This window comes from Mya arenaria, chromosome 5 (assembly GCF_026914265.1).
Source record: "Mya arenaria isolate MELC-2E11 chromosome 5, ASM2691426v1".
NCBI classification, from domain to species: Eukaryota; Metazoa; Mollusca; class Bivalvia; order Myida; family Myidae; genus Mya; species Mya arenaria.
The window spans coordinates 20,135,903-20,151,591 of NC_069126.1; the positions used below are offsets into that span (position 1 = coordinate 20,135,903).

Below are 15,689 nucleotides of genomic sequence, written 5' to 3' on the forward strand. Positions count from 1 at the left end.
CCCGCAATGACGAGTGATTGTCGTGGTTTTGTTTTCGCGACAAAAATAGAGGACATTTTACCAGCGGTTTGTCCTTGCAGAACGGGGTTTTTACCCGGGATTGGCTGGACTGAAAGTCAAGATCCGCGCTAATCCTCGGACCTGGGGGCGTGGTTACCAATTGACTGGTGCATAATTAAAAAACAATCAATCAGATTCAGTACCAAAAGGTGCAATTCTTTATTGATATGTATGCATAAAAAACCTTAACGAGGTCATCCCAGTAAACTTATTCTGTGCTATGTCCTTTGTAATTCTAACAACCTAAACATCAACATTCTGTTGGTTTTTAAACGAAACGTGTTATAATATTAATGTTTCGGCGCTTTTTCATTTTTGTTTGATAAAATATCCACAAAGCCGCGACAATTACCATCGCCCGACACTCACATGGTCGGTATAATTTAAAAATTATTCGTGACTACATAAAGCGCGGACCTAATCGGTCAACTTAGTGCAAACACCAAATTAGTAAATGTCATACGAGCGACAAATTTCAATTTGGAGGGGATATGTTTTAAGGAATTATCAGTCTTTATTGTACCCAAGCTATACCTAAGGCGAAAGAATATCTATATTTGTCGCTCAAATATCAATTTGGAGGGGATAGGCTTTAAGGAAATGTCAGTTTTAATTGCGCTGAAGCTATACCTCAGGCGAAAGAATATATGCTTTTCAAAATGAGCTGAACAAAGGTTATGTATATTTGTCCTTAAATTTAGTTTCATTATATTGATGGCTACTTATATCACTTATCTCACTTTCCTGGACATCAATTGTCGAAATTTGCTTACCGCCCAAACTCCGTTCAAAGATCTTTGGACAAATTATAATTTCAAAACATAAGTAACCGATAATTTAAAACGGATTTGTTTTCTTTATTGTAGCCATAAATGCTATATTACAAGGCATTTTTCAAATTCACAAATTCAGATCTTGATGTCTTTGAAACATGGTTAGCGCCTGTAGTCGACACCCTGCGGAACAACGACCTAATGTGGACCATCGTAGGCGGTGTCACCGTGAGGGTCGTACGAGTTGCCATAGGAGCCATGGTTCTCCTCCTTGGGATAATGATGCACGTGTACGTGCTTTTTGCCATTCGTGTTGTTGGTGAACAGCAATTTGATGATGAAGATGAACAGGAAGACTGAAAATGAAACTGCTAGTATAACTATTTACTTGGTACATGCCCATCCAGAGTAATGCTTTGTTACTGTAATTGAATGTGAATGTTAGTTTAACTGGTTCTGTTTCATACTATCATGACAGCTTCATGGTATATTAACTTGGCAGCTTCATGGTGTATGAACTTGGAAGCTTCGTGATAAACTAATTTGGCTGCTCTATTGTAAACTTCATGGTTTACGAACTTGGCAGCTTCATGGTATACTAACTTGGCAGTTTCATGGTATACTAACAAGGCAGATTTATGGTACGCTTACTTAACAGCTTCAAATTATACTTGGCAGCTTCAAGCTTTACTTACTTGGCAGCCTCGTAGTATTCTAACTTGGCATTTTCATAGTATACTTACTTGGCAGCTTCATGGATTTTAACGCGGTAGAGTTATCTAGTTAACATGTCGAACACTCAGCATCAGCATTTGAATGATAATGCAATTCATGTCGTAAGTATTAGTTAAATATTTGTGGAATACAGTTGTCTGTACATATGTATGTTGCTGCTAAAAACATAATCCTTAGTAAAGCCTAGAGGTATGTATACGCACAGAAGATCAGGTAAGTGAATATGTTGACGTTGATCGTGGAATAGTGCTTATGAATGTGGTAGGTGACGTCTTTTGGCTTCTTCGCGAAACTGTAGCCACCGTAACCTACGTGAGGAAAGAAACAAATACAAAAGATAAATGATTCTTTTCGATGTAGATCGTACATTTTGTTAACACACATACACATATTGCCGCATTCTCATAGAAGGCGTTCCTGTACAACCGTCACGCTTAAAGCTGCACTCTCACAGATTTAAAAGTTTTGACATCTTTGTTATTTTGTGTCTTGGAACGAGCCAATTTTAGAGAAAATCCATGGAAACCAGTTATATAAGATTGCTGACAGGAAATCAGATCGCCGATTTTTCCATTTAAGTTCAAACATTGATGTTTTATGCATTTATCTTAAACCGTTTGTAACGATTTAAGCCATAAAAACATTAATTTTCGAACGGAAATATGAAAATCTACGATCTGATTTTTGTCAGCAATCTTATATCATTGGAGTGAATATATTTTCGTAAAAATATTGTTCTTTCCAAGACAAAAAAAAATTGTAAAAAGGGTGAATCTGTGAGAGAGCAGCTTTAAGTACAAATGTTACATTCTCACTACTAAGTATCACAAATAAACTCCTGAAATATATTTGCATACATTATAGTATTCGTTGAAATTGTGTGCATCATTTCTGTTGTAGTTTTAAATAAATAATTCTAATCTTCAGTTCTGCAAATCATTACTTACAGAACCAACACAACAACTATACTGTGATAGGATGTAACGAAGACGATTTTATTTAGGTTGAAATATATGATTTCATTAAATTGTAACAACTATTGCTATAATGATTTTGTTACATGTTTTAATAATATAATGGGTAAGAAATAGTGATACGAATTAGTATATCTTTAATTATATTAATAAGATTACTAGTATGCTGAAATAGTTTCTATAACTAGGTTTGCCCTATAATAAACTGCATATATAAACTACACTGTGTATACATACCATAACCACCCATTTCCCCGAAGGACTGGACGAGCCCAAGTAAGCAAAGGGCAAACACACAGACACAACCCACGCTGAAGAGACGCATTCTTGCTGACCTTCAATAAAAGGTTTTAGCTTTACATGAAATATGAAGCATATTACTGCTACAACCAGTTACCATTAACTTTGATAATAAAACTCAAAATGACACCGCATATCCACATTTAGTACATAGAACCTCTCTCGGGTGGATATTTGTTTTTCAATATTAAAAAAACACCACTTCCTGAGAGGTGAAGTCATTAACATACAAAAATGGCGCAAATTTCATTTCAAAACACTCATGTCCGTTTCCTCATGAATGGGAGATATCCTATCAAGAGAGACTTTCAGCAATAATATTGCACTATGGAAAATATTTCCTAAGAAATCGCTCGTAGGATTCTTAAGGAACCAGACTGGTGTCTCTTTTATTAGCATTTTATTGAAACGGTAAAGTTTACCGGTGATGACACAAACGCGTTTTAGCCGAACTAGTCTTCGATTCACAAGCTGCTTTGGGAATAACTAAAAACACATTTTAATTTAAACTTATTCCCTTTTTACAAATGTTGAAACAAGTTATTACAACTTTGTATTTATGAATTTATGTCGTTAGCACGATGTCACGCAAGAAACTTGTCAATGCCGTGAAGAAACTTCGAGTAAACGAAGGGAAACCCGCTTGTCCGGCTTGTTCACCACGCGTCCAGGCCGGGAATCAAACCCGGGGAGCCTGGCAGAGAAGCAGGTTCGCATACAAAGCTGCTATATTAACATGGACAAATGTTAATTAAAAGGTACGAACCCGAGATTATTCCTTGTCGAAAATCCACAAGAAAGTGTTGAAACCTTTACAGTTTAGGCTTAAAATCCTGTAGGCGATCGTGTGATTCATACGAAATCCGGTAATAGTTTTGTGGTAACTGATTATTTTTCCGGTTACCGAACGATATTGATGACGTTGATATGACATGTTTCAAGGCCGCAGATTTGCTTTCTTATATATTGAAATATTACCAAATTAAGCACGCATATAAATTTGTCAAGTTCGCCTTAGACTGGTTTCGGTCTACCTAATCTTGGTCAATATATACAAAATTGTATTCTCAAAGACGTTTTTTGCTCTTCGCTTTTACGTGATATAGCTTTTATCTGGCAGACAGTGTGTGGATTGTTTATTTGGTCCCTCTGAATCGGTTACAATTTAGTTGATACGATTGATTGCTGCAACTCTTTTCCTCAAAAGTCAAATTGGTACATCATGAAAAGATCCAATAAGACAGCCGTTCGTACTTGTATATGTTTAATGTTTGTTGCGAAGGAATTGCTGTCTGAATCAGCCATGGCGAGCTAGTGTTTTAAAGTTTGAAATTCGACTGAATCCAGCGTATTTTAGATATCCAAGTTATGTCTTGTCTATCTGAGTTGCCTTCAATGGCTGCTTCACCTTTATATGTTTCAAACGTGTTTATATTAAATAAAATAGCTTCCGCCTGGTGACTATATCTAGCATTGCTTCTATAAATCGGTATAACAAACATAATAAGAAAGAAAAAAAACTGAAAACAATTTAGTCTGTTTACGCAGAGATCTAGTTTCTCCATTTATTAAATAAGCCTTACTTTTTGCCATGTAGAGTGATGAGTAAGGATTTTTATCAGTCGCAACACATACAAAATGGTTAGAAATAAATACTTATAATTCAAACGGTTTCCTGTCGGGAATCAAATATTATACCTATAGTGGTTGAGTGTATGAATAAATCAATATTTCGTTTGTAGTTTACATCTTGGTATGAACACAGCATGTTTTAGTTTAAAAATTTACATCATTTACAAATATGCAACATTATCACACAATTTGAAGGATGGTACAAACTTTGTTTATTCTACATCGTTGCTATCATACCTGGCATCAGGTTAATATATGTAAATACTGTCCCTTGCCGAATAATTCAGACCTGATTTTTTTTTTAAACTTTTTTTTTCAAAACAAGACATTAAACAAAATGAATTGACAAATACCTGCATTTGCTTTGAAATTTTAGGATGCAAAACAATTCCACGACCATGTTCGTTTTCCTGTAGGTAGTACCTTAATGTTTTCAGAAGGAAAAGTGAATAACGTTTACGTGCATGCGCATTGTGTCTTATTGGGTTTTGGTAATGTAATGATCTGAAAAGGTATCATTGAAAATTCAAAATTAAAATTAAATTATTTTACTCGAACGAACGGGGGCGGGAAGGAGGCAGCCATCGCCCTTCTTTTCTTATTGTCCAAGCGCCATGGAGAGCGCCACTTTAATGTTATATCTTCGAAACGGGTTTCTTTTGAGGGCAGTATCGCAATCATTTTCACTTAAAGGAATAAATATCTAGCGAACATTTGTTTCTTCCAAAAATGATATAGATGATCAATTGCCAACAGGTTGACCGGGCATACTACTCCGTCCATTTCTATTCGCTTCGCGAAAACAAGGTAGCTTTGTTCTTTCATGATGATCCTTTAACTAACGAACATATTTCCTTTTATTTGAGTTTATAAAGGTAAAAACGTATTAAAAATTTAGTTTACTTTTAAACAATTCAGTAGCATTATTGAAAGAGATTCGAATATCTCAACATATTTGTACTATATTTGCTGTGGTAATATGATACTACCTGGTGTTTCCAAGTCAGAGAAGCCTCTATGGTAGCAGTTTATGTTTGCGATGCAATGTATTAAGACCTATATTAAAACTCTGTGGTTTGTTGATTCTCTTTGGTTCCAAGATATTACATCTGGCGACGAGGATAAAATCTTTCAAAATTAATAAACTGGATTTTAATTTTGAGATGAATAACCTTTAAATTACTATCATGGCTAGTTTTGGAAAATTGGGAGAATCTAGGTCAGACAAAGAAAGTGTTACAAATTATGTTGAACGATTGAAACAATTTTTCTGTGCAAATGGGGCACATAATGACAAGAAGGTGTCAATGTTACTGTCTGTCATTGTGCGGAGCCATATGATGTCTTACGGAACTTGGTTCAACCGGCGTTACCAAAGGACAGGTCGTTTAAAACAGTTAGCAAAGACGCTCACGGATGACTACATGCCCAAGTCGTTGGTTATTTCGGAACGTTTAAAGTTCAATAAACGTAATCAAAGACACGAGGGAAGTTTTGGACTATGTAGTGACGCTAAAAAAACTGGCTACGCATTGTGAGTTCAAGGACTTCTTAAATGATGCAATGCGTGGTCGGCTTTTCTGTGGATAACACTCAGAGCTGATTCAAAGAAAACAGTTGTCAGAGGACAATTTGACATTTTACAAGGCTTGCCAAATTGCAATGGGGATGGCTGAAAGGGACACGGCCTACCTCCAGCCACAAGGAGCGTTGAGTGTCGTTGCATCTGAAGTGAACGTTTTGCACAGAGGGAAATCAGCAAAACAACAGAAAGGCAGCAAACAGGCTCAACAGTGGTAAAAGGGTTCATCGAAACGTTGCTTCCGTTGTGGCGATAAACATGATCCTGAAAAATGCCGATTCAAGGGAAAAAAGTGCTATAAGTGTAAACACAAGGGACATATAGCAAAACGGTGTCCGTCGATCAAAGAACGGCAAACACGTTACCTCGGGGAGGAAACTTCATCAGATGAGAGCGACTTAAATGGTATATATCAATCATCGTCTTCGGGTCCATCGGCAAGGAGAATCATTGTGACACGGATTCTCGGAGGTACCCAAGTTGATATGGAGCTCTATAAAGTAAGTGTGTCAATAGTTTCTGAGGATATATATGTAATATGGTGGTGTCTTATGGCCACGACTATGATTACGGTCTTACTCAGCTGTTAGGTTTCGGTGTAGTTTGATAACACGCCAGAGGTACTTTTATTATATATATCAATAATCCACAGCTCTGAAAGTACATAAAAACCAACTTAAGCATATTACACAAGAGTTAACAATTAAGTCAGTATATTTTCTATAATACGTTGAGAATCAATATTCCTCATAATTATTACTATTTTCTAGCGGCCGTACTTTTACGTAATATAATCATACTAAAACAATTCAAACATCATATACAAAACAGGTACAAACACATTTCACATCGCATTTCTTATAAACAAACTCACCAACTGTAGGCCAAACTGCCCTTATATCCTCCCTGACAGATACATACAACCGGTGCCGCAGATCTAAAATAAGTGGATTTATTAATATTACTTATAATATTAACATGCAGGGTTGATTCACTGTCTTGTCCTTTTAGAAATATTTTAACTATCAATTTCAAACTTACTAAATACTTAGATACAACTGCTCAAATGTAATTATAACAAAACCACTTCCAATTAAATAATATTCTAGGAATACTAGATTCTAGAAGTAGAACTAATTGACTAACCTTCAATAACTTTTCCAGCCAATTTCAACACTTACAGATAAAGTAAATTACGATGTGTACACCTTGAAAACATAGGACGGAATGATCCAGTGTTCCCACCACAAATGTCAATTTAGGGATTATAGTCACAGATGACCACACAGCAATGATATTTTAAAATTACTAAGAAAGACAACTCCGCCAATAAAGTCAAAGCTGATTTGCTTGTTTTCTCCCTTACATTAAATAGAACTCACTTAAAAATAAAATGTAATAATTATGAAACTTGGACTTTGTTACATATACGAACAAGTTCTTAGCAAGTATCCCTTGAGGACTACAAATGTAAAATTGAAGTCATATTCTGGAAATAGAATCAAGTTGCCTGAGCAATGCGAAGTTCCTGTGGAATATGAAAGCCTGAAAAATAAGCTTTCGCTGTTAGTGGCTAAAGGAAAGAGACCAGCGCTTTTCGGTAGAAATTGGCTGGAGAAAAACCCCACTCAACTGGAGAGACATTTTCCATGTTCAGAAGAGCACAAAAGAAATTTCATTGGAGCGTGTGAAAAAGGAGTATGAAAACCTGGAATAATGAAAGTTCACGGAATCTACCAATTAAAGGTTTCCAGGCGCATATCAGAATGAAAGACAGAGCAAAAATCTTCTGTAAGGCTAGACCAGTGCCTTATGCAACTGAAGAAACGGTAGAACGAAAATTTGAGCGCATGAAAAAAGACGGGATTGTTTACAAGTAATGGGCAAAGTATTGGCTGAAATGCCAAATGTGGTGTGTAGAATTGATGACATATTGATTTCATGGCCGAAATTCAATCTCATTTGACCACTTTGAGAGAAGTTCTAAAACGATTAAGTGATCACAACATAAATCTGAACAAACATAAGTGTTTTTATGCAGGACGAGGTGGTGAACATGGGACATTTTGTGAAGAAACATGGCGTTCAGACCACACAAAATCGATGCCATCAAAAACTGCCTGAAAATGTAACTCAACTGAAATCATATTTGGGCTTATTTGGATACTGCCGGTCATTTTTGCAAAATCTTGCATCACTCTTGCATCTTCTTCATTATCTCTTAAAGAAGGGAAAAAATGGGCGTGGTCGGCAGCTTGCGACAGGGCGTTCAATGAAAGCAAGGACCTGGTAATGAACTCTGGCTTATTGGTTCACTATGGCATAAAATTGCCGGTGATGTTAGCCTTCGATTTGTCATCGTACGTCATTGGTGCAGTGTTATCGCATATAATGGAAGATGGGCAAGAGCGGCCTATTGCTTTTGCTTCTATGAGACTGACGGACAGTGAGAAAAACTATAGTCAAGATTCACAAAGAATCACTGTCTCTAGTGTATGGTGTACAAAGTTTCACAAGTACTTGTACGGACGCAAATTTACGTTGATCACCGATCACAAAAGTTTGACAACTACTTTGGGTCCGAAGAAAGGTATTCCAACTATGGCAGCAGCGCGTTTGCAGCGTTGGGCAGTTACGCTATCCGCGTATGAGTATGACATTGTGTACAGGAATTCAGCAGATCATGGAAATTGCGACTTTCTCTCACGTTTACCAGTACCCGGTACGGACGCGTGTTACATCGAAGAGGAGGGAAATGTGTCCTATGTCGAGGAAATTCCCATTTCTGCCAAAGATATTGCAGAAATAGCTCGAAAACACTCGGTTTTTAGCAAAGTGTACGAGTATACAATGAATGGTTGGCCAAACCATATTACTGAAACGGAACTGAAATTGTATTTCAACCGGAGAAATGAATTGTCAACGGACAATGGAGTTATACTATGGTGATTACGCGTTGTTATACCGGATACTTTCAAGCAAAGAATATTAAAAGAGTTGCATGATCAACATCTGGGTATGTGCCGAATGAAGGCGGTGGCTCGATGATATGTTTAGTAGGAAAACATAGATTGGGACATTGAACAAATGGTACGGGCATGTGCTACATGTATGTCAGTTCAAAATTCGCCAAACAAAGCACCGCTTCATCCCTGGAAGTGGGCTTTAAGACCATGGCAGAGAGAACACATCGACTTTGCTGAATTCAGGCAACAAAATTTCTTGGTTGTTATAGATTCATATTCCAAATGGATCGAGGTCATGCCGATGAAATTAACCACGAGTGCAAAAAACATTAAGAAATTGCGTGGACTATTCAGTACATAGGGCTTAACAGAAGAACTAGTTAGTGATAATGATCCTAGGCATACATATGTGGATTTCAAAGACTTCATGGTAAACAATAGTAATAAACATACTCGGTTTCCTGCCTACCATCCGAGTTCGAACGGGGCAGCCGAACGGGCGCTACAGGTTCTCAAAAAGGCTCTCAAAAAACAACTTTTTGACAATACAAAAACAAAATACAAGGGGGAAAATGATTCATTGAATAACAGATTGGCAAAATCTCTACTGAATTATCGTAATACCCCCCCCCCCCCCATCCAATTACCAAAGAATCGCCAGCAGTTTTGTTTCTAAAACGACAATTACGAAACCGGTTGACCTTGCTTAGACCAAATAAGGAGAAAGATATTGATAAAAAGCAGGAACGAATGAAGGACAATTATGTCATAAAACGTATCGCATGTTTTCTGAAGAAGAGAGCGTGCTGGTGAAAACAACATTAATTGGTGGGAGAAAATGGAAATGGCTTCCAGGAATAGTTCATAAAATAAAAGCACCAGTAATGTACTTAATAAAAGTGGACAAAATATCCGTTTCTGTCATGCTGATCATTTACGTAAAATGATGCAAATTTTCCGGAAAATTATCAACAGTCAAAAAATGAATTACCATTTGCTTGGCCTAAAATGTTTGCAAAATCAATTCCGTGCGATTACAATGAGACAGAGTCAACCAAGGACAAACCACCTGAATTGAAACAATCGCAATGTGAGAGGTCGGTAATTACACCGAGCAGTGAAAACAAGAACTCAACAGGCATACTGGAGGCATACTAGAAAACCGGGGCTATGCTCGTCGGATGGGCTTATGGGATGGGCCAATGGACTTTGTTGTATTCTTATTTTGGGTCATGACCTGGAATTGTTTATTTGAATTTCTGACCTTCCTACAGCAGCTGAAGGCGGCTAGAACATCAAGAGGTCAGCTAAGGAGAGAATACCTTGTTTTAAATCCCAGAGGGTATTTGGAAGATTTATTAGTGATAAGCTTCAAATTCCGTGAGGTCATTTATTACATGTTCAAATGTACAGAGTGTAACAATGTTTTGTTATTGAAAATAGTTTATTTAAATATGTTGTTTACGCTGCATAACTTTTATTGTACGTTCATCAGCACCAATAATTTTTACAATCAAATATTGTGTTAGAGTACAGCTTAAGATGAATTATATCCCAATTCGCCTAAATTGATCCCTGTTATTGATTATAATTTATTTCAGTAAGCCACATACTCTACATTACCTTGGTAAAGGGCATATCAGCCTAATTGTTCCACTCTTGTTGAGCATCAAAACATTAAACTCACAGGAAATGTAAAAAACAACAAAAACTAAATTGTTGAGAAATACAACGTTTACTATCATATTTGGTCTTATCACTTTGCATCAATGCATATATTTATATATGTATAATAACAACAGGTACAAAACAAGTTTAAAGTCACATTGACAATATTGAATACATAACTGTACAATAGGCTGATAATCGAATTCTGCTATGTATAAACTGCTTAAATGTGTTGTGTATGAAATTAATCAGATGCTAACACAATATAAATGCTGATGTAATCATTTCTAAAATTAAATGCGTGGTATATAATTAGAGATTTTTATTATCAATTTGTTTTGACATGACAACAGCTTTCAAAATGCTTAAAAGGTTTAATGTTCATAATTCAAGATAGGTATATACTTAACGCATACAGTTTAAAATACATTAAAGCAATGGACATATAAAGGTAGGAAATCAAATTTATCTTCTACAATACTTTAAAAAAGACAACAACGAAAATAACTTCCATGATGTCTTCCTTTTTCAATCATAAGGTTATGACATCAACTGATTTTTTTTTATGATGTCAACTGATTGAGAATAGTGTAATATCATTGTGTCTACGCTTTAACATGCTGAAATATGTACCACTTACCGGCAAAATGTGTGTCTCCAACCACGAAGAAAACCATTAATTAAAGTAAATGTAATACTAAATGGTCTTATGATTTTACAATCAAGTTAAGTCAATATTTTATTGGCAAATACATTAAATACATTGCCATAACACTGAATAAACAAGCATGGTGGTGAAATTTACAATAAATCAGCATAATTTTAGTATGATATTATGGAGAAAAGTATGCAAACTATATGGGTTGATAAGATCCTCTTCATAATTAAGCATTATTTAAGTCATGTATTAACATGGAAAAGTATTATCCTCGCCGTTTAAAAGCTTGATATAAATAAGTTACGGTTTTGTTGATGATATTTACATTTGTTGTTGACAATAATGTTACAAACTTGGACAAACATGGCCAACATGTATAATACTTAGGCAAGTGGGATGTCCTAAGATAACGATAAAATGGACATATAAGTAGGAAGTGGTATTCATTTTTAACACAGTTCATATTACATTTAGTACATATTCTATTTTCCCCTTCAATATTTCTAGATCTGCCTTCTTCTATCAATAAAGAATGTGCTGAACATCTTAACCTCGTCATCATCATTCAATTATTATCATTTTAATACATAAAAGATACTTTTCTAATACAAACTCTGATTTGATAATTCTGTAGCTATTTAACTTTGGTGATGAATTGATACTATCACACCTCTCTTGTAAATATACATCATATATTCGTCTTACAACACTATCAACTTGGGCTTGTGATACAACATCAAGTGCAAATAAGAATGAGTACCCGAGGTCATTAAGCATTTTTTGTACAGATACAGACCATGTATTAATATACTGACCACGGTCATTTTTTATATTATAAACTATGTATACAAGTGAATCAGGTTTACTCTTTAATTTGAACCAGAATTTCACAATACGTATTGTTCGCAAAACATTCATTGGAAATCTTGCTAATTGGCCGTATACAGCGACATTACTAGTATACTAGCTCCAAACCATAATTAAGTATTGCACTAATTAATGCATCAAACAATTTGAGCTTATCTCTTTTATCAAGCACAACAAGCTCAAATAATTTAGAAAGAGAAAAAGGTGATTTTAAGGCTTGTTGAGATAAATGCTTTTGAGCCTGCAAAAAAGTACCGTTGCGAGAAAGCGTTACCCCAAGATAAGTAAATTTATCAACGACATTTAATTTCTTGCCGTCGTAATATAAATTTACTTTTTTAAAATGGTTGCCTTTTTTACAGACCATAACACAAGTTTTCTCAATATTGACAGATATACCCCATGTATTACAATAATTGTACAGATTATTTAACAATGTTTGCAGACTATCAGCAGTATATGAAAATAACAACATAAATATACGAATATCATCTACAGTAACAGCATCTACGTCATCGCTATCCAAATGCTGTTAAATATCGTTAATTAAAAACAGAAATAAAAGTGGAGATAGTGGTTCTCCTTGCTTTACACCCATATGACTTTCAAAGGAATCGGTATACACTGAATTTACTCTGACACATGAAGCAACGACATCATATATTATATTGTATATAGGCTACCATTCTACTAGAAGCGCCGTAGCAAATAAGCTTAAGCCAAATACCATTCCGATAGACAACATCAAATGCCTTACGGAAATCAACGGAAATCAACAAATGCACATTAATACTTTCGTTTATCATTGTTTATTGGTGTTTGTGCTACACAGGCTTGGATTTCTCGTATCAATTTATGTGTTTGACGGTACCTATGATTCAGAATCAGGTTAACTTTATCATTGATATAGAATCGGTATAATTATACAGAAAGTTAACACAGCACGCCTTCGTATATACAGAAAGTTAAGCTGCACCCTCACAGATTGTCAGTTTTGACACTTTTAAAATTTGTTGTTCCAGAATCGACTGATCTTGGTATCAGTGCATTCAATTCAGTTATATTAGATAACTCACAATAGAATATATCTCTATTGAATAGTAAACTGCCGAAAATTGTATTATTTCTTAAAGTGTAAGTAACGCTTTGAGCCATAAAGCGCAACTTTCAAACGTAAATATAATAAACATCGATCTGATCTTTTGTCAGCAGTCTTATATCACTGGTTTCCAGACATTTACCTAAAAATTGGCTCATTCAAAGACAAAAAAGTTTTTTAAAAAGTATAGTTCGTAACGTCCTCTTCATCTCCGTATTTCTGAATAGGAACAATAATCCTTTTTTCCATGCTTCAGGGAAACCATTACAGTTTAAGATTCTATTAAATGTATCGGTAACAAAATCAGCTAAAATATCGCTAGCTTTAATAAACTACTCATTCAGCAGCTTATCTGCTCCAGCAGACTTTATACTCTGAGGAGTTAAACAAATTTACAGTTTTATTCAATCGTAATAACAACGTCTAAGTTTTCAAAAAACGGAATATAAATAAAGTTAAAAATAATCTCAAAAAACATCGTCTTAAAGTGTGATTTAAATCCAGGTAACGGAATACGATTTGTATTTGGGCTACCATTACTCTTAAAATACCGCGAAAATCACGCGGGTTATTATGGTTTCTTTGATTTTAACTTTTCGAAGTTTATGTTATGCAAAACGCTTATACATAAATTAGACTGCCATCTCTTTGTCTTTACAGTAACCTTTACTTATATTTAAGTCTACTCATTTCAATTATATCAACATTCAAATGAGATGAATTATATTGTTATAAAGCATTTCTATATACAACAATTATCGAACCACTTACTGATACTATCTAGTAAGTATATTACATTTTTCAACACATTTTCTTAAAAACAATGGATCAGCAAAGTCCGGTACAATAATGTAGAAGAAAAGGTGTCAAGGACGTGATTGATGTTCTCAATACTATTGTTAAAAATATATCGCAACAAATCATTTGTTTCGGTGAGTTTCTTTAAAAACAAACAGAGAAACATGTTCCTTTTCAAGTACGTTCTAACTTGAATTTTCTTTTATGATTATATTCAATATTTGAGTCTATAACTACCTTATTACACTAAACATTAAACGACAACATTGCATGGTCATTGTACTTAAAGATAAGTGACCTCTTGTATTAATCAAAAGTCGATTAAGCTAGCTCTGTTTGTATTAAAACACGTAAGGTTCTCTAAACCCAAATCCTATTTTGTGCAACTTTAAGGGAAGCAGCCTTGCACATACCTAATAATTTATTACCATGCGAGTTACTTCCCTTGTCAAGTGTAAGTCTTGGCTACGGATTATCTACCTCGGAACTATTCGCACCAATATCTGGGACACAATAAATAAAATCCGGTTAAGAAGAAGTTCCCTTTACAATCCCCTGTAACGAGTACAGTGCCAAGCGCCTGGAAAAATGGCACGTATCAATTTAAAGACTATCAAATAAATCAACATCTTTAAAAATTAACAATTGGCAAGCTATCGCTCCATAGCGTTTTCACCATCGTTATATCGGGATTTCGCGTTTTCATCATCGTACTGTCGAGTTTTCATAATCGTACTATCGAGTTTTCACCATCGTACTATCGCGTTTTCATTATCGTACTGTCGTGTTTTCATCATCGTACTATCGCGCTTTCATCATCGTACTGTCGCGTTTTCATCATCGTACTATCGCGTTTTCGTCATCGTACTGTCGTGTTTTCATCATCGTACAATCGCATTTTCACCATCGTAGTATTGCGTTTTCATCATCGTACTATCGCGCTTTCATCATCGTACTGTCGTGTTTTCATCATCGTACTATCGCGTTTTCATCATCGTACTGTCGTGTTTTCATCATCGTACAATCGCATTTTCACCATCGTAGTATTGCGTTTTCATCATCGTACTGTCGTGTTTCATCATCGTACTATCGCGTTTTCATCAGCGTACTGTCGTGTTTTCATCATCGTACTATCGCCTTGAGGTGCGCATGCGCATATAAAACAATGTCGGTTCCAGGGGTGCTTGTATTTAAAGCTTTTATCACGCATTTTAAATTTATTTCCGATAAAAGCTTCAGTTGAAGACATGATTCAATGACTTAATACATGCACCCCTGAGACCGACATTTTTTCTATGCGCATGTGCACCGGAAGGCGATAGTACGAGGATTAAAACACGATTGTAGGACACATTGAATGTCGCAACTGTCGTCTAAACCTATAATATTTACAAACTGTTCTAAAACTAATGACGCAGATGCTGAAAAATATCATCGTCGAAATACGGTTGCTTGATGACCTCAATATCAGTAGTGGTCATTTATTTTGTGTGTTCTCTTTTGTCTCGATGGGTTTGCTAGGCTAGTATGATATAATAGAGAAGGCATGTTCTGAGATTCCGTTTGCTGCTGGTACA

At 35.5% G+C, this 15,689-nt stretch overlaps 1 protein-coding gene across 1 annotated transcript; it reads right to left on the reverse strand.

Annotated features, from left to right (window-relative positions):
• Positions 1–896: 896 nt before the first annotated feature.
• Positions 897–3,701, reverse strand: LOC128234465 (uncharacterized). Its single transcript, XM_052948717.1, has 4 exons — positions 3,609–3,701; positions 2,780–2,877; positions 1,772–1,876; positions 897–1,189 (listed from the first exon to the last, which is right to left on the reverse strand). Exons 2-4 carry the CDS (start codon positions 2,865–2,867, stop codon positions 1,032–1,034), a joined length of 351 nt encoding a protein of 116 aa, XP_052804677.1. The 5' UTR covers positions 2,868–2,877; positions 3,609–3,701; the 3' UTR covers positions 897–1,031.
• Positions 3,702–15,689: the final 11,988 nt, after the last annotated feature.